Source organism: Drosophila ananassae, chromosome 2L, assembly GCF_017639315.1.
Source record: "Drosophila ananassae strain 14024-0371.13 chromosome 2L, ASM1763931v2, whole genome shotgun sequence".
Taxonomy (NCBI): domain Eukaryota; kingdom Metazoa; phylum Arthropoda; class Insecta; order Diptera; family Drosophilidae; genus Drosophila; species Drosophila ananassae.
In genome coordinates this window covers 930,817-951,636 of record NC_057927.1, presented here as the reverse complement: position 1 = coordinate 951,636, position 20,820 = coordinate 930,817, and the positions used below count along the sequence as shown (strand labels likewise).

Sequence of the window (20,820 nt, the reverse complement as noted above, 5' to 3'; positions counted from 1 at the left end):
CCCTAAAGGTCACACTAACACACTGTCACGCACGCCGTAAGCCGCAGCCGTAATCCGTAATCCGAGATCGGTGATCCATGATGACGAATGACATAAACGTGTCCAATTGGGCACTGGAGGCTTGCATAAGAGGTGGGGCTGTTTTTGTTTTGGTTTCGGCGTTTGCCGATCTGTCAGTTTAATTGCAACGGGCACGTGTATCGGGCATCGCATTGCACGACGTTACGTATACGCCCCGATTCGAGCGGATATTACACATACGCCCCGTGGGCCCTGTTGAGGGCACGTGAAAAGGCACAGAGGCTCGAAAACTAGCTCTACTTTCCGAGTTACTCATGTGCTGCTCATGTACTCTTATCGAAGTTGTAATATATTGACTTACTCACATGCCCCGACGTTTTTACGGTCACGTGTTGCTAATCGAGAAGCGTTACGAGGGCCGGTGAATTTCCACGAAACCACATACATCAGTGCCATCATCGCCGGGGTGCAGTGCCGTGGCAAGGGAAAGTTTACCTTCAACAATGCAGTGCAAACAGCGCCGAGCTGAAGACGAAGACGCAGCATGACAGGCCCCACTTACTGGCGGTGTTGTTTTCATTCTCCAGTAGCCTCTGCACCCTCCCATCCGGCTTATCGGCGCTGCTTCTGGACTTCTGTTTACTGAATACCGGCCCCACCCGCTGGGCTGCATGGCTGGAATGCAATCACGAAAGTAGCTGCTGGAGTCCACCAGCTATTTGGGAGTAACTTTTGTCCATATGGGCGATTGAATGTAAAATGGAAAAACATAAACAAACACTAAAAATAAACCGAATTTTGGATAGTTCTGGGTTTTATTCAAAGAGATATTGTTGAATCACTTGGGGATATGATGGTAAGATATGGGAATATAGTCCATTTCAATAACTTGACCATTTCAATATCGATTTAAAAACTTATCAACCAATAATGAATCACAGTTTATGAATCAGAAAATTAAGTAAGATTTAATTTTGCAAGGTTTTGATTGGGAATGGAAGCAATCGAAAAGTTAAGGGCGTGACATAAATTGACAGAGATATGGGTTCGATCAGTGATGTTTCAGACTCTAAGTTCCTGAAAATATTTTCAATTAGAATAAGGTGTTCATAAAGTGGATGACAACGAAAGTAATATTGTTTGGAAATACCAAAAAATAGGGAGCTCATAAAAGGTCAAACATTTCACATATTTTTCATAGAAACTAAAACTAAGCCCCAAACTCTGATGAGTAGCCCTGGCCTCTACAAACCTGGCCTTTACAAACCAGTTGCCAGTACGCAGGCACTCACACCAGCTTATGAATTGGCACCTTTAGTTCACTTCAATTCAATTAGGAAGACGCAGTGACATTGTGGGGATCAGCAGACCGGCAAAGGGCTAATCGAAATGAGAAAGGGCGTGCGCCAGATAATCCTTATTTATCTTAAGTGCCTGGGGGGGGAAAGAAAGCCGACTTCCACAGCAGAAGCAACACAAAAATAGTACTAGGAATTCAAGCCACATAAAATTGACGGCAAACAGTAGAAATGGGCTTATCGGCTGGCGAAATTTCAATTTCAAAGTCGAGGTGAAATCAAAAATAATAAAGTGAGAAATAACAATACTGGTAATAAGTACACACACCATCGACTGATAAGAAGTGAACAAGCTCAATAAAAAATAGAAATAAAAGCGAAAATAATCTGAAATTAAACCGAAACAGCAGATTCGAGTGGAACGGGTCTGAGAGCCATTATATACTATATTGGAACACAAATTGCGATTGTTGGCGCTGCTGCTGATATTTCTATCTCGATGTTGTTGCTTTGGTTGTTAGGTTGTTGTTATGTAGATTAGAAATCTCGAGAAATGTTTATAAAAAGCCCCATAGCCCAGGGACAGGGACAGTGACAGGGGCAACGACACGTGCGCTCCCAGCTGGACAAATAAAAAACAAAAAGAAACGACTTTATTCTCGCATATAGAGACACACTCCCATATAGACATTTTGCCGGCGAGTCATGGAATAAATGCATGTACGGCGTACAGTGCCTGCATTAATTAGTCTCGAATGGGTACACTCGCGCATGAAAGTGATACTCTATCAGAAAATTCCCTAGCTCCCAGTTCCCAGTGCCCAGTGCCCAGTCCCCAGGTGGGGCGCTGAATGGGGCAAGTCGAGAACAACAATTGGATTTAGATATAAAATGTAATAAAAGTCAGACTACCAAATAAAAATAATCTCCCACAAACAGAAGCTTAAGTTACGTGAATAATAGAGTAATAAAATATTATTAGAACACACAAGACGAGTAATCCGGTTATTATTAAAACAACCTTTTTATAGAGAGGTTCTTTGGAGTCCTATTATGGACTGATAGTCCATATTTTTGGGTAGATCGGTGTAAAAGTCTATCAAAATATCAGAACCCCAATGGGGTTCCCATGAGATGTAATCATATTATTATTAAGCCACCCTCCCAGTAAGAGTCATAATCCATATACTTGTATGTATGCACTTAGATTGGAGCCCCCTTTTCTACTTACCAAAGCAGCTTTCGATGAATTCCATTCGCCTTTAATTGATTTCGCGTTTGTTTACGGTTTCGGTTACGAGTTCTATTTCTGCCCAGCGCTGCTTATGTAAAGCCGACAAATTGTTACACGTTTTGCATGCGAGCACTGCCGTTTCTGCTGTGGCTGATAAATCCAGCAGAGGCGGGTTTTGAATTTCCTATTGGACTCCCAGCAAGCCAGTCGAACGAAAATGCAAATAGCCGCAGCGACAAGGTGACGCCGCCAGTAACTTCGCGGACCTTGTCACCACAGTAAAGCACCAGGTACTGTTTAATTGTAATATTCATGGAGGAAACAAGTTGTATAGTTAGCCCTTACCACCTAAAACTAGGTATAAATGAAATAAGGCCCCTTGCTTTGTTGCCAAGCCTGGCTTCGGCCCGTGGAGGAAGTGGCGCTAATGATATGCGCCCCACCCCGCCAGAGATATGTGCACAATTGCCGGCTTTAATGGAATTGCATTAATTGAATTTGCATGTGATACACACCCGGGCCTCCCCAGGTAGGTGGCTTGGCGGTTACGCTGGCCCTTGGGTGGAAGGGGCAGGTCAACCCCAGCCCGCCTTCTGTCAAATCGTGTGTGCTAAAAATTGGACTAAGCCAATGTCTCGCCGTCCAGTCTGCTGAGCCTGTCATTTTTTCCGTTCCCGGCTTCCACGTTAGTCCTCTCACGTCTTCTGTGATGCAACGGCGAGAGGCTTAGCACGTTACGCATACGCCATGGAGGCCGTTTCGCGGCTGATAAGCCCGAAGAACAAAGACACCAGGCATGCAATAGATGCTTCAGCTACCCCATGTGGGCTGTTGCAGGCGAGTGTGCTTGCGAGCTGGTTACATGCACGTGGGTGGCTAGAATGCCATTGAAAACTGACTTTGACGCAGTTCTCGGCTCTCGCCCTCCGGCAAACGGCTGTCAGCCACGTAACAAACGTGCTGGGCGCCTGTCTCTGTCTGCTTATCCCACCTCCGGCCCGCCCCCTCTATATCTGGTGTCTCCGCCCGGTGTGGGTCACCACAAGGCAATTGTATGGGTACGCGTGTTTGAGTCCGCCTCACTTGAAAAAATATTTGTGGTTTTTCGATCCCAGAGCTGAATATCAATCTTGGCATTTGAAAAAGACAAATTCAGATAAATATTATCTGCCAGTATGGAAATGCGAGTCACTTCGAGACTCATTTCCTTTGATGGACACCTGTCGAGGAAATCCTGTCAGGGAATCCCCCAAATTCTTCAGCACTATCTTTTGAAGAATTCGTAGTCTCAGGATTAAGTTGTCCGCCGGAAATACATGTTGTTCGCAAAATAGGAAAATATGAAAAGGAATGTGCTATTAGGAATTTTTGTGAATGACTTTTTCTGATAGTGTATGGGGGAGTGGGGGCCTAGCTGCCTGATGACTTGAATTGCATGGTTTTGAAAGGCACTGGACTTGACACATGTATGGGAAAATCATGAACAGCTTCCCCCCTGCTACTCTGCAACGCAGAAAGGCAAAACAAAACTTAAATAGAATCACAAGGGAAACCAAAACAAAACCCAATCCGAGAGCAGTGCAATAAATTCCAGGTTATGGCTAGCTGACTGCTAGCTGCGCTAATGTGCAACACGTGTGCACTTCGCTCACCTGAGCTACCCGAGTGCCTTGCCCAGGTAATTAAACCGAGCAAAGGCAAGACAAAACGAGAAAAATAGTAAACAAGCAACGTAAGGGGCAACCAGCCACTTTTATTGCTTTATTCCTGTCAATAGATTGTTGTAATTATGGAAAAGTGTTAAAATGAAATTCGCAACAAATTAATTAGCGGGGAATGCGCAACAAATTGGTCACGTTTTCGACGAAGGCGGAAAAATGCAATGCGAATCTATTAGCCATAACTGACACTGAGCGTGAAGTACGTGAAAGTTGTTCTTAATAGGCGAAAACTAATAAATATCTTGAGTAAGCCATTTGAATTTACCGCCATTGTAAATGAAAATGGCCTAAACAGGCTGCGGGCATTTACCAGCACTAAGCGTCATCAGCTGTTGGTGTTGCCAGCCTCGAGCAGAAGTGGCCCTATACAACACTGTGGCCAGCTGCTGGCTGCAAAGAATTATTATTTTTTTGTTTTTACCATTTAAAGTGCAATATTTAACAGGGAAATCAAAAGGATTCCGGTCTGGGAGTGTTCCAACCGAGAGCTGTGAGCCAGGAGCAAGAGGGGGCTCGCGAGGAGTGAGCATCGGTAAAGGCAGTCCCTATTTTTTGGGGCCGGAAAATGTCAGCGAACCGATTGGTTGCCAGGCAACGAAAAAAAGCCCAAACACAACAAGTTACGTTACGTTTCCTTACACTTCCTTCCGGTCCCGTTACTGCGCCGTAATCTCCAGTTGGAAAACCCCACCATTGTCATCAGGAAAATAGGAATACCTCTCCCATCGCAAGGACCCCAACAGCGAAAACAAACCAAAGAAGAGGCTCTGCTTTCGACTCCGGAAAATGCGCCGCTAACCGGGGGATTTCCAGGAGCCGAGCTCCTCCACTCTAATGGTAAGTTCTAGATTCCGAGATTACATGCTTCTAGAATCTAGCTTAAGAGCCTGCCACCACCCCCTCTGGGCCAGCCAATTACCAGCTAAAAAAAAAACTTTTAAAAAGCAAAGTCAAAAAGATCAAAAGCGTACGAAAGTTTTCTCATTTCCAGCCAGCCAGAATTTTCATTGAACGAGAAAATGAGAAAATTACCCAACCAGCTAGTCAGTCAGCGAGCCAGTCAGGCAGCGGGTTTTCCGCATTTTCATTTGCGCCTTTTCCCAGGCTCTTGGGCCTCGGTCCCGGCCTCGGAGTTGTGTTTCCATTTAAAGACAATTAAGTCGAGTCCTTGCGGCGGCAGTCCAAGCAATCCGTCGAATCTACCAACAAGCCCGGCTGTCAGTCATCCCCTTGATCCTGCACCCCCGCCAGTTGTCCTTGCCCCCGCCTCCGCCTCGGCCCGCTCACCATTCCATATGGAGTGTGCCATGGCCGGTTGCACATTACAGCGAGTCCTAGCGCCAGGTGTAAACCGTCCATCTACAACTCCAGGTGCACTGAGAAAATTAAATCGAGCTTAAAAACAGAAATGCTATAAGGCAGTATTAAAAATGAATATATTTTATTTTTATTTAGAATTTAAGACTTTGTTTTTACGAATCAAAACTTTTTAAATTGAAGAACAAATACAAGAAGAATTGTTTTCAAAACTTACAAAATACGCAGTTCAGTGTACAGCCATCCTCCCGTGCATTTCCGCTTTGCTGCCTCGCAACGTGTCCTGCTTCACTGCCGGCGTCTTCGTCTCGAAAATAGACGTGGGATGGGAATAGGAAGCGGGAAGGGTGAGGGAGAAGGAGAAGGGCTAGGACACGGGCGCGGTTGGAGGACGGGGCGGGACACACAGGCACATGCCGCACGCCCAGTGAGCGAGTGCCATATTACATTCATCATCTTCGTTTGATGAGTCCTGTCCCGGCAAATGAATGTCAATTTGGCCATCAGTTCCAACTGGAACAGGAAAGGCGGAATTTTCCATTCCAAAAGGTGGAAATCGAGCAGCAAAAATGGCCTTAATTTGATGGTTAGATGTGGGAAAGTTTAGGTAATCTACAATAGGTTCCCAGTTCCCCGAGTTCCCCTACAGGGATTACTTTTCCTATAAAGGTGTAAGCCTTCCAACTCCATAAGTAAACATTCATAAACCTCCCTGATAAACCATCAAAAAATGCATAATGCATCAACCAACAGGCATCCGCTTTTCACATCTGCACCTTGGCCGTAATTTGTGTGTCCTGGCACCAGTTGTGAGTCCTGTGCCGCACACATGTTGTGGCCAAAGGCGGACCTGCTGCAGCTATTAGCTGAATGTGCGTTTTCAAAATAGGAAAAGAAAGCGTCACGCTGTCTGAGCTTGGGTCGCCCACCCTAGCCCCCGCTTTCCACGGTCCCTATGCCAACGCAGCTGCCGACGGGCGGGTTGGCATTTGAAAGGGGGTCAATGGCATAAACTGGCCGAAAGTGCAGCACCCACACTGCTACCCCTTTGAGGTTGAATAATTTACTTTGTAACAATATATTTTCGGAGGGGTACAGTCGGATTTAATGTTATGGTAGAGGCCAAATTGAGAACATGGTTTGTGGCTACATGTGGTTAGCAGAAAACGGCCAAAATCATTCTAATATTGAATACATCAAAGCTGTAAATACTAAACCCTCCATAGGATAGGAACCAGTTTAAGAAATCGTATCCTGCTGAGTGCTGAGAAAAAAAGTCCTGAGAACATAGGCTCTAGCACGCACCGAATGCGATTGGTATTCAAATGAGCCACCCTCCTGCCAGAAGGTCCTTCCAACGGCAAGTGGCTGCAGCGGCTGCAGGCCCAAGCAGCTCTGCAGCCATTCAGAGTGCATTTGGCCAACTGCCTATTACCAAACTATAAACTATCAACCCCCTGTTGGCCATTGTCATTGCCAGCCTGCTCAGTGCTCACTTCATTTTGGTTCGCGCTGCTGCTCCGGCTCAAAACTGCTCCCAGCCTTCTCGGTTCACAGTTCACAGTGCACAGTGTTTCCTGGCCGCGGATGGCTAAAAAGTTTTCCCCGCTTTGGTAGTTGCATGTTCACGCTCGAACAAAACAGACCGACCGCAGTTGGAATAGCCAGCAGGATATAGCCCCAGTGCATACATAACGGTAACTACATTATGGAAAATCCTCACCCAGCGAGAGAGTGAAAAGTCGGTGAAAAGCTATGAAAAGCCAAGAGAGAGCTGGCGAAAATATCCCGAAAATTTATTTGATCGATATTTCGGCGTTGCGCGTCCTTAGTGATTTATTTCCCTTTGAGAGTTGAGAGTTGAGAGGGGGTGTGTGTGTGGGTGGGTGGGCACTGTGCAGGTGCATACTGTACAGGTGTAAACAGTAAACAAGAACAGTGCCGTGGTGGCGTGTGGGTGTCGTGACTAGGAAACTTCCCTCGACTAGCCGACTACTCCGAGACTGCACTTTTCACGCGTCAAATTTATGAGCTCGCTCCCTCGCTCGGCGATTCGTTTCGATTCGTTTGGTTTGATTTGTGCACTGAAAGTCCCGGCGCAGGCACTTTGAGCTTCCGTCCGGGCAACGCATTACCATCCTTTCCCGGCCCCCACCTCGCCACACCTTGCCACGCCCCCGACTCCCCTGTCTCGGCGTCGTTTATTGTTTATAAACAAAACTTGAAGCGCAACTCCAGACTAGGAGTGACGTACGCCGGGTCGTTGCTTCTGTCCGCGCTTTCCCAGGGGTCCTGTGCTCCTCACCCCCTGGCCAATGTCCTGTTCGATTCCTCTGTGGTCCCGTCTGGCACTCCAGGACTCCATAACTTATTTACCTCTAGCCGGTTGCCCTGAGAACAAGTGCATGTGGCAAGTGCAGAAGGGCCCAGCAAGTGTGAAAGTCAGAGGCAGTGTATCTCAAACAAGCCAGCGAATTATTCGACTGATTTTGGGAGACTATGGCCTTGTCTCACACCTAACTTCCATTTTAATATTGACTCAACCGTTTAAGTGCAATTATATTTATTAATATTCCTGCTTAAGGATAACAAGACTGACATTTTGTTTATCGTAAAGTTGTGCCAATGAAGAAAGTCCTTCCTCGACACTAATGTGCCTTACTTTGAATTCACTTTAAACTAAATGGGCAGAGGCGTAGTAGCCGTGGGCCGAAAACCCAGGAATGGAATATCCCGATGGGGGATTATGTAAGTAGAGGAGAATCGCATTCGCGAACACTTCCCCCAAGCTGTAATCTCTCACTAAGGATAATTAAACTTGAATAGTAGCAGCCTCAGGCCAGGATTTAGGCATCCTGCTAACATTTTCTTTTGTATAAGTTGTGTTTTGGTAATTAAAAACAGATTTCCATCAAATATTCATTTTGGAGAAGTGAGTTCGAGCCCCTTTATTATGTTTCTTTAATATCTGTCCTCCGTTCAGTATTTTTCGTATGGAGTGCCTCCAAGATGCCCGCCCAGAAGTGCCGCGGCACTTGGGGAAATTACAAAATGGCCGCCCGAAAAAATACGTCGTAGTACACAATAGACATCCTTCGCATACAACTCCTCATACATCCATATACATATACATATATATATATATATAGATATTTTTATGTTTCTGCTGCTGCGAGGAGAACAAAGCAATGAGGAAATCAAAGCAAGAAGAAATACCTGCGAAAAGTTTAATTTCATAGCAACGCCCTAGCGGAAGCAGCAGAAATCCACCACCACCACCGTCGCCGCCACCGCACCACCTGGGAGCGACAAAGGACCCAGTGGAGGGTGTGGGTGGTTTGCTGGGAGGGGTGGCAGGTGGAGTGGGCGACCAAACGCCTCCCTATTATTGAAGACCTGCTCTTTGATTGCCGACATGCCTAGGCGAATTTTTGAGAAATTTCACTTTCCTTTGCAGCATTCCTCAGAAGGAGGATATTGCATTTTATTGAAGGTTCATTATCCTTCCATATATATATGGGCTAGCTGGGATGGCAAGTCTATCCCAAGTAGCCAGGTACTTTAATTCCCAAAAAATATTCCAATCAACACAATACCAATACGCTAATTGAACCATTTAATTAGATCCCTTACTTTTTCCAGCTACCGGAAGTAGAGTCCTTGAACCAGAAGGAAACCTAAACACCGCCATTGCCTTATCTCTTGGAAGAGAGACAGAAACTTAGTAGTAGGGGATAGGAGTAGGGACAGCGAGCTTACTAGTCATCGAATTTAGAGCACCGAAGGTGCAGAACGACCTGAAAAGGATTTCCTCCTCCACGCACCCGACCACACCACAAACCAATGACCACACGCCTGGCCCCGCAGCGCCAATTCATCATCTCGACGCGCTCCGCCATCGTGGATGCCACCTCTCCGCCCGAGGACCTTGCGGAGGAGCAGCTGACTGTCGAGGTGGAGAGCGCCTCCGCCGCGAACACCTCCGACTCGCCGGCGCCCACCGAGGAGTTTGAGTTTTGCACGGAGGATGGAGTCGTCGTCGCGGCCACCCTGGAGGATGTTATGACGCAGGTGAGGCTTCGTGGGGTTTGCTTCAATCGCTCCAATGATTTCCCTAATGAATGGCTCGCCCATCTTCTATTCCCGTTAAGAACTGCCAGCTCCTGCAGAAGAAACTAGGGGACGACGACGACCCGGGAGCGGGAACGGTCAACGGCAGCGAGCAGCTGGAGGTGATCAGCGTGGTCCTGCCCATGGACGCCGGGGATTCCAGCAGCGAGGGCCACCTCCACGGACATGTGGTGAACAGCACCAGCGACGCCATCGGAACGATAACCACCACGGAGCCCAACGGCACCACAGTGACCCATTCGATCCCCATCCACAGCATGGACGACCTGAGTGCCTTAAAGGACGGGGTGGACCTGGCCCAGCAGGTGGCCAGCGGCCAGGTGACCGTGGTGCAGGCCACCGAGGACGACGATGGAACGCCCTTCATCACAGTAACTGGTGAGTTTCCGAAAAGATAGATCCTTAAATCTCTATCCTTAAAACTTTGAATATTAAGAGTTAGAACTCAGATACCCTCGCTTAAATTGGTAAAAATCCCTAAAAAAAAACAACCGTAATCAGCTATCCGGCGTAAATCGGATACTGGTGCTTATCTATCGGTTCCGAAAACAAAACCCTGATGTGCGAAAACAGATGGATAAAAATCAATCTCGACTTTCGGATGCTACTTTTTTAATGAGCGCAAAAACTGCAGAGCCGCAAAAAAGCGTATGCCGCGCATTTATTCCGGGTGAAAGCGACGAGCGGGAAATCCGGCGTGGAATCCTGTTTGCAGGAGCCGCGGTTGGGAAAATCAAAGTGGAAACCGGTACCAGGGGAAAGGGGCAGCGCGGAAAACAACAAACTGCAAACAGCAAAAGTCGCGGCTTTGTAAACAAACATAATGACAGGATCAACATGTCCCTGGGCAGAGGGAGGGCGGCGGATAGGCAGGAGCTGACTGGAAACAGGACCAGAATCCGGGCCCGGACCAGCTTAAAATCCGGCGCGTTTTAAACGTTTGGCTGATATCACAATTAAAGCGACTTAATTGGGAAAGCGAACTGGGCCTAGTTGCGGGATGAATGAGTGGATGGGCGGATGGATGGGTGGTTAGACAGACGGATGGGCCTGCACCCTGCGGAGGATAATAGATACAAGATACCTGTCCACAGGATACACGACACGGCGCGACGAGGCACGTGCTAAACAAAAAGCAACAAAGAGGCAAAGTGCAGCTGGGAGTGATGTCCTTCCTTCGGAAGTGGTGGGTAGACACATGATTATTATATTCCACTCGAGCGCCGCACAATGAATTAATCGAGATTACACTTCCCGCACAACTATCTCGATGGAATCGGAAAAGGGTCGGCGCATGTTTGCCGACGTACTTGATTTTATTAGCACAAATTACCACCACCGAACCAGAGCGGGGATAAACATCCTGCGTCCTGTCCGAATGGCAACATCGGGTAATCACAACAAATTGAGAGGGCTTCACACGGGAAGGGGCCTGATCCTGATCCTGATGCTGGAAGGGGTGGGGTGAGGCCGCTGCCCACGTGGATGAGTCGACGACTCGCTAATAACCGCCCGCTGTCAGCTAATATCTCCGTTCCTGATACGGGGCTTACGAGCTCCGAGCTCAGTGAGAGAAATGGAAATAACTAGCCCATAAATTATCTCCATAATTTGTAATATCCTTTGTCTGATTTCTCGCAGTGCACTGATTACCAATTGCAATTGATGCGGAATCTCTTTCATATCTTTGGCGGAAGAGCATCGGGGTCTCGCCGTGTTATTTGACGGAATTGGAAAGGGAAAGGAGCAAAAGGACTGTGTGTGTGTGTATCCCACCTTCCTCGAATATGTTGTATTGTATTTTTCAATTGATACGGATTTGTGCCGGGTGCTCATCGAGTCGACGAGGCAGAAGACGACGAGCTTAACATTTAATAACGACAGCAACTAAAAATAGAAAGTACAAAAGCGTCCGGGAATCCGTACCAGTTGAAGTGGTTGGATGATTGGGAAGTGGGTGGGAGGAGCTCCTGGAGATCCCGGACTGAGTTAGTTAGGGAACTGGCGCACATGCCGGGCTTCTCTTTTAATTGTGCCAGCACAAAAGTTTATTATTTTGATTTCCACGGGCCAATCTAGATAAGCACTTAGAATTTATTCCTCAAAGCGAAGCGGGGCTATCTGGCAGCGGAAATCGCGGCATGAAGCTCTACAAAGGACTCACCTCTGGCCTGAACTCTGACCCCTGCTCGTCCCCGCCCTCAGTGTCCGGCTTTCCCTCAAAGGTTAATTGTTTGTTGACATTTTAGCAGATGCAGGATAAGCCAGTTGTGCCACCTCCTTGCTCCGCTTATCCCGCACTCAGCTGCTATCGTTATCCTGGCAATTTGTGCTTTGCTCCTTTCGCTCCTGTGCATGTGGAGTAAAGCTGAGAATTCAGCCAAGTGGCGCAGATTGCGCCGGAGTGGATATTGCAATAAACCTTTTCAACTTTTCAATATATTGAGTGAACATCTAAAGAGACTTCTCTATCAAGATGATGCGCCACTTCATTGGTTTTTTTTCTATTGGTGGAAGTAGTTGAGGTCCTTTAGACTGGCTAGCATTGAAGACTAAGGCTTCTTTCATTTTAATATATTCTAAAATCGAAATGCTATATTAAAACCTCATAATTTTGTCCCTATAAAAGTTAGTAATCTGTAAATTAGAGTTATTAAATTGTTCGCACTTAAGTTATTTGATGGGAAATCCCCCCTTAATTATTTTACACCTCATCTTCAATTTGCCAAGTCAAGTCTGGTGCATTCCTTAAGCATTTCATTTGCCAAACAGCACTGAACTGAAAAGCCAAAGCCATTGAGAGCCAAAATGTTTTGGCGAAGTGCGGTCCACTTAGGCGACCCTCAAAAGTTCTGTGACTAAAACTTTAGAGGACAAATGTCAGGACCTCTTCCACCTGCACTTTGCCTCCTGCCCGCCCACTGCTCACCACTTACCGCTTGCAAATTGCTGCGTTTTGGCCCAAGGGGCACCTGTTAATATTTACAGTTAGCAGCGTCAGAGGACAAGTTGGGGGCGAGGGTCGCTGAGCGGGGTGGGGCGGGGTTGTGCGGTGGGTGTTGTATCCCACAGAGCTGACCGCAGAGACTCCAGGACACACACTCGCCCAGGAGGTCCTCGGCAAAGGGCAAAATTAATATCTGAAATATGTCCTGTCGACAAGAACGGCAGAAAGGCACCGGGGCAGTGCCTGAAAGCCCCGAAAAACTAAGAGAAATGCGGGTCCTGACCACGAGGATGAATATGGAAAAATTCCATGCATGGCACGCCATTCCTGGCGGGCGCTTCCCCCGCCCCAAGTGCTGCCCCACCTCCCCGGCAAGTCACCCCAAGTCCGCCCCTGGAAACACCCACATTGCCATTCTGATTTTTGAAGGACTGCCAGCAAGCGATTTGGTTGGCCAGGATACAGAGCCAGCACCCAGCATCCTGCAGGACCACAGGGTTGCTGGGCCAGAGCGAGAGAGCGACAGGCAGAGCGCCGAGCGGGCTGCGAGAGAAGCCAGAGCAAGAGAGAGAGGCTGCCTAGCAACCGGAAGTGGAGCGGGATTGGCTGAGAGGCGTCGCCTTGACACCCTGCGTCGCCCTGTTGCCGTCCCGCTCCGGCCCGGCATTGCCAGCATCCCCCTGGCATCCTTCTCGGGCGACTCGCAAGCTCGACAACACCACCACTTGTGCAGATCCCAGAAAATGCGACTTTGAGCCCGGAATTAGCCAGGGCCTCCACACCGCCCGGAGAACACAAACGGAAAAAAAGATACCTGTGTTCAAGGGTCTGGGTTGGATTACGCGCTACGGGCACACACGGATCATAATAGCAACCACCCACAGCACAGCCTTACAGCCATCCAGTCATCCAGCCATCCAGCCACCCCCCAACCCACCAAAACCCAGCCACCTGAAACCCAACCCAGCAACCACCGAGTCACCGTTGTTGTAATTTAATTCGTTGCTGCGCCGCCGTCGTCGTCGTTTCGCCATCATCGCCATCATCATCATTATTTTCGGAGGCATATTGCTAGGATAACATTTGATTTTGGATTCAGTTGTAATTCTACCGTTCGCACGCACACAGGTTGCTCCACCGCCATCGTTACCACTACCGGTGCCGCTATCTTTGCCGTTACTACTACCGTTTACCGTTTACCGTTGCCGTTACCATTACGGTTACCGTTACCATTGCCATCCAGAATCCATTCGGTCGATTCCATCCGCAGCATCCCACCAAGCACCACCCAGGCCGGAAGAAGAGGTCAGGTGGAAAAGAAAACGAGGACTTCACTTTCGATTTCCAAGTAAGAGGACTCAGTTACTGGACGCAGTTGCCACAACAACAGCAAGGAGGCTGGTTCGCATCTCCTCTGGATTAGAAGGATTGTGGGAAACAGGACAACCCAATTTGAATATTGCCATCGACGGTTGGGACCCGGATTTATTATTGGAGTATCTCAAAACTACAGGGATTGGAAATTCACTTCGAAGGACCTTCGAAAATGGTCGCAGATCTTGAGGCAGAACCTGGATCACATTTACCCTATTGGAGTACCTTTGATTTTGGCCAATTTTCAAATTGTTTCGGCCAGACCAGCAACAAGTCCTTAGCAAAAACCATCCGAAGGATATGATTTCTTGTCCTCCGAAGTCCTGACTACAATATTTCGACGGTGTAGTTTCGGTTTCTCCTTTCTGGACACTTTTTTGTGAAATATATTAAATTGGAAGCCTCCAGACATTATCCCCCAATCAGATCCTACCACCTAACATGCTCGGTTATTTGAGGGACAGTGACAGTTCTCGCCAGAATCTCCACTTCACCCTGTTCGGAGTGCATCACACTAAGACCTGTTGAGCAGCTTCCCCGGTTCAGGTGCCACCAATGCATTCGCGGTACGGCTTTGACTGCCAGACGCGCCACCACTACCATCCGCAACAGTCGCAGCAGCACCACCCCCAGATCCAGCAGCTCCAGCAAATCCAGCAGCTGCAACAACTGGAGTCGCCGCCGCCAGTGCCCGTGATCAGCCCCGGAACCGCCGCGGCCGTGGCCTACTCGAACCTCCTGGAGAAGTGCCGCTGCAAGCAATCCTCTGGACCCTCCAACCCGTCCTCCGCGCCGCCACCGCCCCCTGCCCAGCTCCAGCTGCAGCTGCACCACCATCATCACCACCACCACCACCAGACCTTCGTAGCCACAGCCAGTGCCGCCTCTTACAGCAACTGCTCCGGGAGCGGTATCAGTAGTGGAGGAGCCAGTGCGGCCGCGGGCTCCACCTCCTCGTGCGCTGCGGGAGCCACTAACTCGGTGCTATCCGGGGGATCGGCCACCAGCACAATGTACCACCATCACCACCGACGTCACAATAACCTGTCCTATTGCGGTGGTAAATATTCTCTTCCATTTCGAGCCATATCAATAGCTTAGGCAGAGTGTCCTGGTGTTTGGATATTTGTATTTATTAGCATTCCAAGCTCTCGGAAGGAGTCTCAAGAGTCCTCAGTAGATTGTGAGTAGGTGGAGAACTCGAGACCCCTGTCAACCGAATTATTAAGAGCTATTGGATCTCTAGAAGCTCAGTTTATCAAATGGTGTTGCCCTAAATTTTCAAGAGTTCACTTCCACACATATGTATATACCTTTAGGCTCTTCGAAGTCAGTGCATATATTGAAAAACGTTTTGAAATATATATTCAGAGCCATATTTCAGATTCAGTTAAGAGCAACATACCGACGGAAACTTACAACAACTTATTTCATCTTTCAGTTTCCGGCCAGGAACAGAACTACCAAGTGCAATATGTGGACTCTGAGCTGTATCACAGCAACTCCAGTCAGACGCAAATGTGAGTAAGCACTCGGGTAAACAGAGACCTCAGCTTCACCATCCCCTTCTGTATCCCCTCCCAGGACCTATCCGTTCTGCCCGGTGGGCGATTACCAGGGCACCGGCCAGACGGCCTACTACTCGACCACGGGGCAGTATGGGACTGGCTCCTCCGCCGGGGGCGGAGGCGGCTCCTCGAACGGGGCCCACTCCACCACGACGCTGCCGTACCTAGTTCCCGTGGAGGAGAGCCTGCTGCTGAACAGCACCGCCCATTCGCTGACCCAGGCACAGTCGCAGCAGGCGCAGTCGCAGGGGCAGGTCACAGGACGCGGCGACTCGCCGCACAGCCTGACGGTGAGTAGGAGTCGGGAGTGGGAGGATGCGGTAATCACTAATCGGAGCCACTGGGTGCAGGAGGTCGCGTACATCCAGGAGGCGCAGAGCACGCCCCAGACGCCCACCTCTACCACGACCACACACTCGGCCAGCGGCGGCAGCCTGGGCACCGGAGGTGGGGGCAACTCCCCGGCAGACTCGGAGCAGAGTGCGCTCGGCAGCAGCAACAAGATTGCCTCAGCAACGGTGAGTGCAACGGCAGCGCCGCCATGGCAACAGCATCCCTGCCCGTCCAATTGGAAAGTGGACCTACATGTATCCTGTTCCCTCTCTCGCAGATCAAGTGGCTGTCACGCAACTACGAGACGGCCGACGGGGTGAGCCTGCCCAGGAGCACGCTGTACAACCACTACATGCAGCACTGCAGCGAACAGAAGTTGGAGCCGGTGAATGCGGCCAGCTTCGGGAAGCTAATACGCTCCGTGTTCTCCGGCCTGCGCACACGTCGCCTGGGCACGCGCGGCAACTCCAAGTACCACTACTATGGCATCCGCATCAAGCCTGGCTCCCTGCTGAATCATCATTCGATGGACGACAAGAGTATGCTCGGCTCTGGCTACGGGCCGTCCTCCGGCGGATCTGGCTCCAGTTCCGCCGGCGGCACATTGGCTAGCGTGAGTAGCAGCACCGCCGGACAAATGGGCCCCAATGGCCTAGGCGGTCCAGGACACCGACACAGTGGCGTCAAAAAGCACACCATCAAGCCGGAGGCCTACGAGGCCTGCATTCAGGTAAGCTCCTAAAAGATAAATTTGCTTTAACTTTAGGATGTTTAAAAATGTAAACTTGCAGTTTTAGGAAAGGTGGAAAGCTATTTGAATTATTGAGAGACTTATTATGTATTTTGTCCATCCATTCCCAGTATATCGGCGATGGGAGCAGTGCCCTGCCCTCGTTTCCAGCCATTGAACTCAACCACAGCTTCAACAGTGAACTGACGCTGGAGGACGTGGACACATTCCGAGCGCTGTACCGGGAGCACTGCGAATCCTTCCTGGACGCCGTTCTCAATCTGGAATTCAACACCGTGGAGTTCCTGCTGCGCGACTTCTGGCGGGCCAGCGACAACAACAACCTGGACGAGTGCGAGGAGGAGAAGTACTTGAGCAAGTCGAAGCTCTACCTGCTCTGCCACTGCGCAGAAGTGCAGAAGTTTGTGCGCGAGGTGGGTGGAGGCGGACTCTGAGAGCAAAGAGAGGGGGATGGAGAGGTTGAGCTTAGTTCCCAAATTCGAAAACTATTGAATTTCAAAACAAGGGTTCGGCAAGAGACCTAGTTTAAAGCGAATCGTAAACAGATTATTTCATTTAGCGTACACACTTTATAGGAACAATAACTAATACAAGGTATCGTGTGGTTTTCTTCAGGTGGACTATCAGTTCTATCAGAATACGGTCGACGTCATCATTCCGGACGTGCTGCGCTCCATTCCCAATGCCCTGACCCAGGCCATCCGGAACTTCGCAAAGAACTTGGAGATCTGGCTGTGCGAGAGCTTGATGGGTGTGCCGGAGCAACTGGTCCAGATCAAGACCAGTGCCGTCTCGGCCTTCTGCCAAACCCTGAGGCGCTACACTTCGCTGAATCACCTGGCGCAGGCCGCCCGAGCCGTCCTCCAGAACGGAGCTCAAATCTCTCAAATGCTCAACGATCTGAATCGCGTGGATTTCCATAATGTCCAGGTGGGTAGAGTGGTCTTGGTAAAAATCAGTGTCAAGCTAATCGATTCTTTTCTCGCTAAAGGAGCAAGCCGCTTGGGTGAGCCAGTGTGCTCCTGATGTGGTCCAGCGGCTGGAGAATGATTTTAAAGCCGCCCTGCAACAGCAGAGCTCTCTAGAGCAATGGGCCAGCTGGCTGCAGTGTGTGGTGGAGTCAGCCATGGAGGAGTATACTGGGAAGCCGAGCTATGCCCGAGCTGCCCGCCAGTTTCTACTCAAGTGGAGCTTCTATAGCTCCATGATCATCCGGGACCTGACGCTGCGCTCCGCCTCCAGCTTCGGCAGCTTTCACCTGATCCGCCTGCTCTTCGACGAGTACATGTTCTACCTGGTGGAGCACAAAATAGCCGAGGCCCAGCACAAGACGGCAATCGCTGTTATATGTGAAAGAATGGTAGGACTTGGACTTCCTGCCCCATTTGGAACTCCAGATCTCAATACCCGTTGCATATTCTTCCAGAAAAAAGACATGGACTTTGAGTTCGAGTGCCAGTTCGCCTACATCACCAGCGATACGGAGCAGCAGACAACGCCGAGTTCGGCAAGCAGTGGTGGCAACGAGGCGAAGCGGCTGAAGCAGGAATGAGGCGTCGTGAGGCCTTGAAACGGAGTGCTCTTACCAGTAATCAGTAACCAATCACCAGTCAGTCAGTCTCAGACCTTCAGATCTGCATTTAGTAGTCGAACCGTGTTGTATAATCGTAACCGTATTCGTACCCTATCCATGTGTGTTAGTTTGTAGCCCTAAGTTTCCAACACTCACATCGTAGTCAGTCGAAATTTTAGTGGTTAGTTTTAGGCAAGATCCGGAGCTCGTAGGTGGTAGAAACACTCTTGGTGGAACTATGTTGAAGAAAGGAGGCTTTTTTAACGCAGCTACGAGACTGTAATCCAAGTTAGGGGTCTTTTTTAAATATCTTAGTGGGTAATAAGTTGATCAAGAGTGTTCTTCGGCAACCCACGAGCCTGGACTGCCCCCGTATCGAAGTGAAGAGCCGTCCAGCAAGCAGCAAGCAGGGAGCCAGCAGCTGTCCAAAACGGCTCTTGGCCCACCTTGCCTGCCCTGATCTGTATTCGTAGGATACGTTTTAGTTTAAGTACATGTGCATTAGTAATTGTAATTTACGATTACACGCCTACTCAGCTGTCTACTGTCTATTGTCCACTACGGTGACGAAAATTTAACAATAGGTTCGGGGATGGCATCAGTTTTGTCTGGTTTCAACAAAAACGACATGGTACATCATGAAGCGCACCGCGCACGGCGCACCTAGACGCATGGGAAGCACACGGAAAACACTCGCGCACTCGGAGGACCTTAGTCAGGTGTGGGGAGTATAGCATATAGGATATAGCGAGAGGAACACACAAAACACAGCTCACGCCGAAACAGCTTGCTCAACTAACGATAAGATGGAACACGCTGCTCAAACTCAAACTAAGCTAAGTGAACAACAGGCCTTAAATGTGCAAAGATCAACACTCAATTTTGAAACAATACAATTTACCAATACCTATATAGATTAAATATATATGTGGAGCATGAATGTATATGTATATTTTAACTGTAAGTGAGGAATCATTTTATTACCAGGAGCAACTATTTTAACAGAGGCGCGTATCAGAGTATTTTACACCATTTTGGGTGGGAGTACACAACAGCCAGGGAGCTGTTTTTAAGTCGACTATATAGAATTAGCCAACTGTCTAGTCCCTCAACAAACACATCTGACCTAAATATACATCCATATATGCTCTGTCCGGCACAACAATTCGTCGATGAGGGCCCCTATTCCCCATTATAGGATGCTAGTCCTGCAAAAATCGCAAATCGCTTAAGTATCATCTAAGTTCCATTGGTTGTTAAAAATAAAAATTTTAAAACGTCGAAACTATTTATGTATGTGAAATAAAGATTTGTCTACGAAAAACTGTATTTTCAATAATTCAACCCACAATGTATTTAATTCATTGACTAAAGCCTCCAGAAACAGCCGATTATTGATATAGACATTTAGACTCAACATATAGACATAACAGTGTGCTTATATGCCCGTACCACTCATTTTGGAAATGCATCGATTAAAGGTTTTGATGCAGATTTATACAGACTCGATGTACAAATCAATTGAGGTAATCACCTCAAGGATCCGATGTATATTGGCTGAGATATAGACATCGCAGTGGGCCATATAGGCCATACCAATCATTTCGGAAGGGGTCCCACCAGGATTTTGACAAAAAATCTAAAAAATATTTCGACCTCAGGTTTTGATGAAGATTGAAGGGGAATCGATGTACAAATCGATGAAGGTATGCCGCTCAAGGATCGGATGTGTATTGGCTGAGATATTGACATCGCAGTGGGCCATATATGCCATACCACTCATTTCGGAAGGGGTTCCACCAGGATTTTCACAAAAAATCTAAAAAATATTTCGATCACAGGGTTTGATGCAGATTGAAGGGAAATCAATGTACAAATCGGTAAAGGTATTCCACTCAAGGATCCGATGTATATTGGCTGAGATATAGACATCGCAGTGGGCCATATTGGCAGTACCGCACATTTCGAAAGGGATCACAACAGGAAATTTGACAAAAAATCTATCATCAAGGATAGGATGCATAGCTGTGAGATATAGACATCCCAGATGGCCATACTACTCTATGAAAAAGTATGAACTTTTATAATCAGTAAGAACTACAAAACTTGTCTTTAAAATTGTTTATTTTATTAATTTTTTTGGTTTCAATTTTTCCTTGCCATTTAATTTTCAACAATTCTATACAAAAATTGTCCCTTAGCTTACTCATTTACATTAGTATTTCTTAGCCGTATCAATAGAATTCCAAAATGCCACTTATGCTGTAGTTACAGGAAAAATCCATTCGTGATCTGTTTAAATTAGATTGTTAAATGCTGATGCCGAGGCGGATCTAAAACACCATGTGTGCAAGGCCTCCGTCGTCCTCGTAAATGCGTTGCTCTCATTCGCCAGTAGCCAGTAGCTAGCTCTTTGTACTATTTTAATTCTGAGGTTTGTTCAACTGTCGGTACCTTCTGTGTCTCTATCATTTATTGAAGTCTTTTCGGTTTTCGGATCTGTCGTTTCATTTGGATTTGGAATATGTATATCACTTAGGGCTAAGCACATA

At 48.1% G+C, this 20,820-nt stretch overlaps 1 protein-coding gene across 4 annotated transcripts; it reads left to right on the top strand.

The window, feature by feature from the left end:
• The first annotated feature begins 4,601 nt into the window (after positions 1–4,601).
• Positions 4,602–19,592, top strand: LOC6500247 (DNA-binding protein RFX2). Of its 4 annotated transcripts, XM_001952913.4 has the most exons (11): positions 4,603–5,111; positions 9,234–9,662; positions 9,743–10,100; positions 15,485–15,563; positions 15,628–15,901; positions 15,962–16,129; positions 16,222–16,674; positions 16,806–17,108; positions 17,311–17,625; positions 17,687–18,055; positions 18,122–19,592. In XM_001952913.4, the coding sequence occupies exons 2-11, from the start codon at positions 9,435–9,437 to the stop codon at positions 18,245–18,247; spliced, it is 2,673 nt and encodes an 890-aa protein (XP_001952948.2). In that variant the 5' UTR covers positions 4,603–5,111; positions 9,234–9,434; the 3' UTR covers positions 18,248–19,592. The 4 variants fall into 4 exon arrangements, with proteins under 4 accessions (XP_014766448.1, XP_001952948.2, XP_014766446.1 ...); XM_014910962.3 differs by having other exon boundaries at positions 4,602–5,111; positions 9,752–10,100; positions 15,628–16,129; XM_014910960.3 differs by having other exon boundaries at positions 15,628–16,129.
• The last annotated feature ends 1,228 nt before the right edge of the window (positions 19,593–20,820 follow it).

What these genes read in the sequence shown, in the direction of transcription:
- LOC6500247 (XM_014910960.3), top strand. Translation starts at nt 9,435, where the DNA reads ATGACCACACGCCTGGCCCCGCAGCGCCAATTCATCATCTCGACGCGC. An exon ending in AACTCCAGTCAGACGCAAAT is followed by an intron (nt 15,564 to 15,627) that starts GTGAGTAAGCAC and finishes ATCCCCTCCCAG; the next exon opens with GACCTATCCGTTCTGCCCGG. An exon ending in TGGATTTCCATAATGTCCAG is followed by an intron (nt 17,626 to 17,686) that starts GTGGGTAGAGTG and finishes TTCTCGCTAAAG; the next exon opens with GAGCAAGCCGCTTGGGTGAG.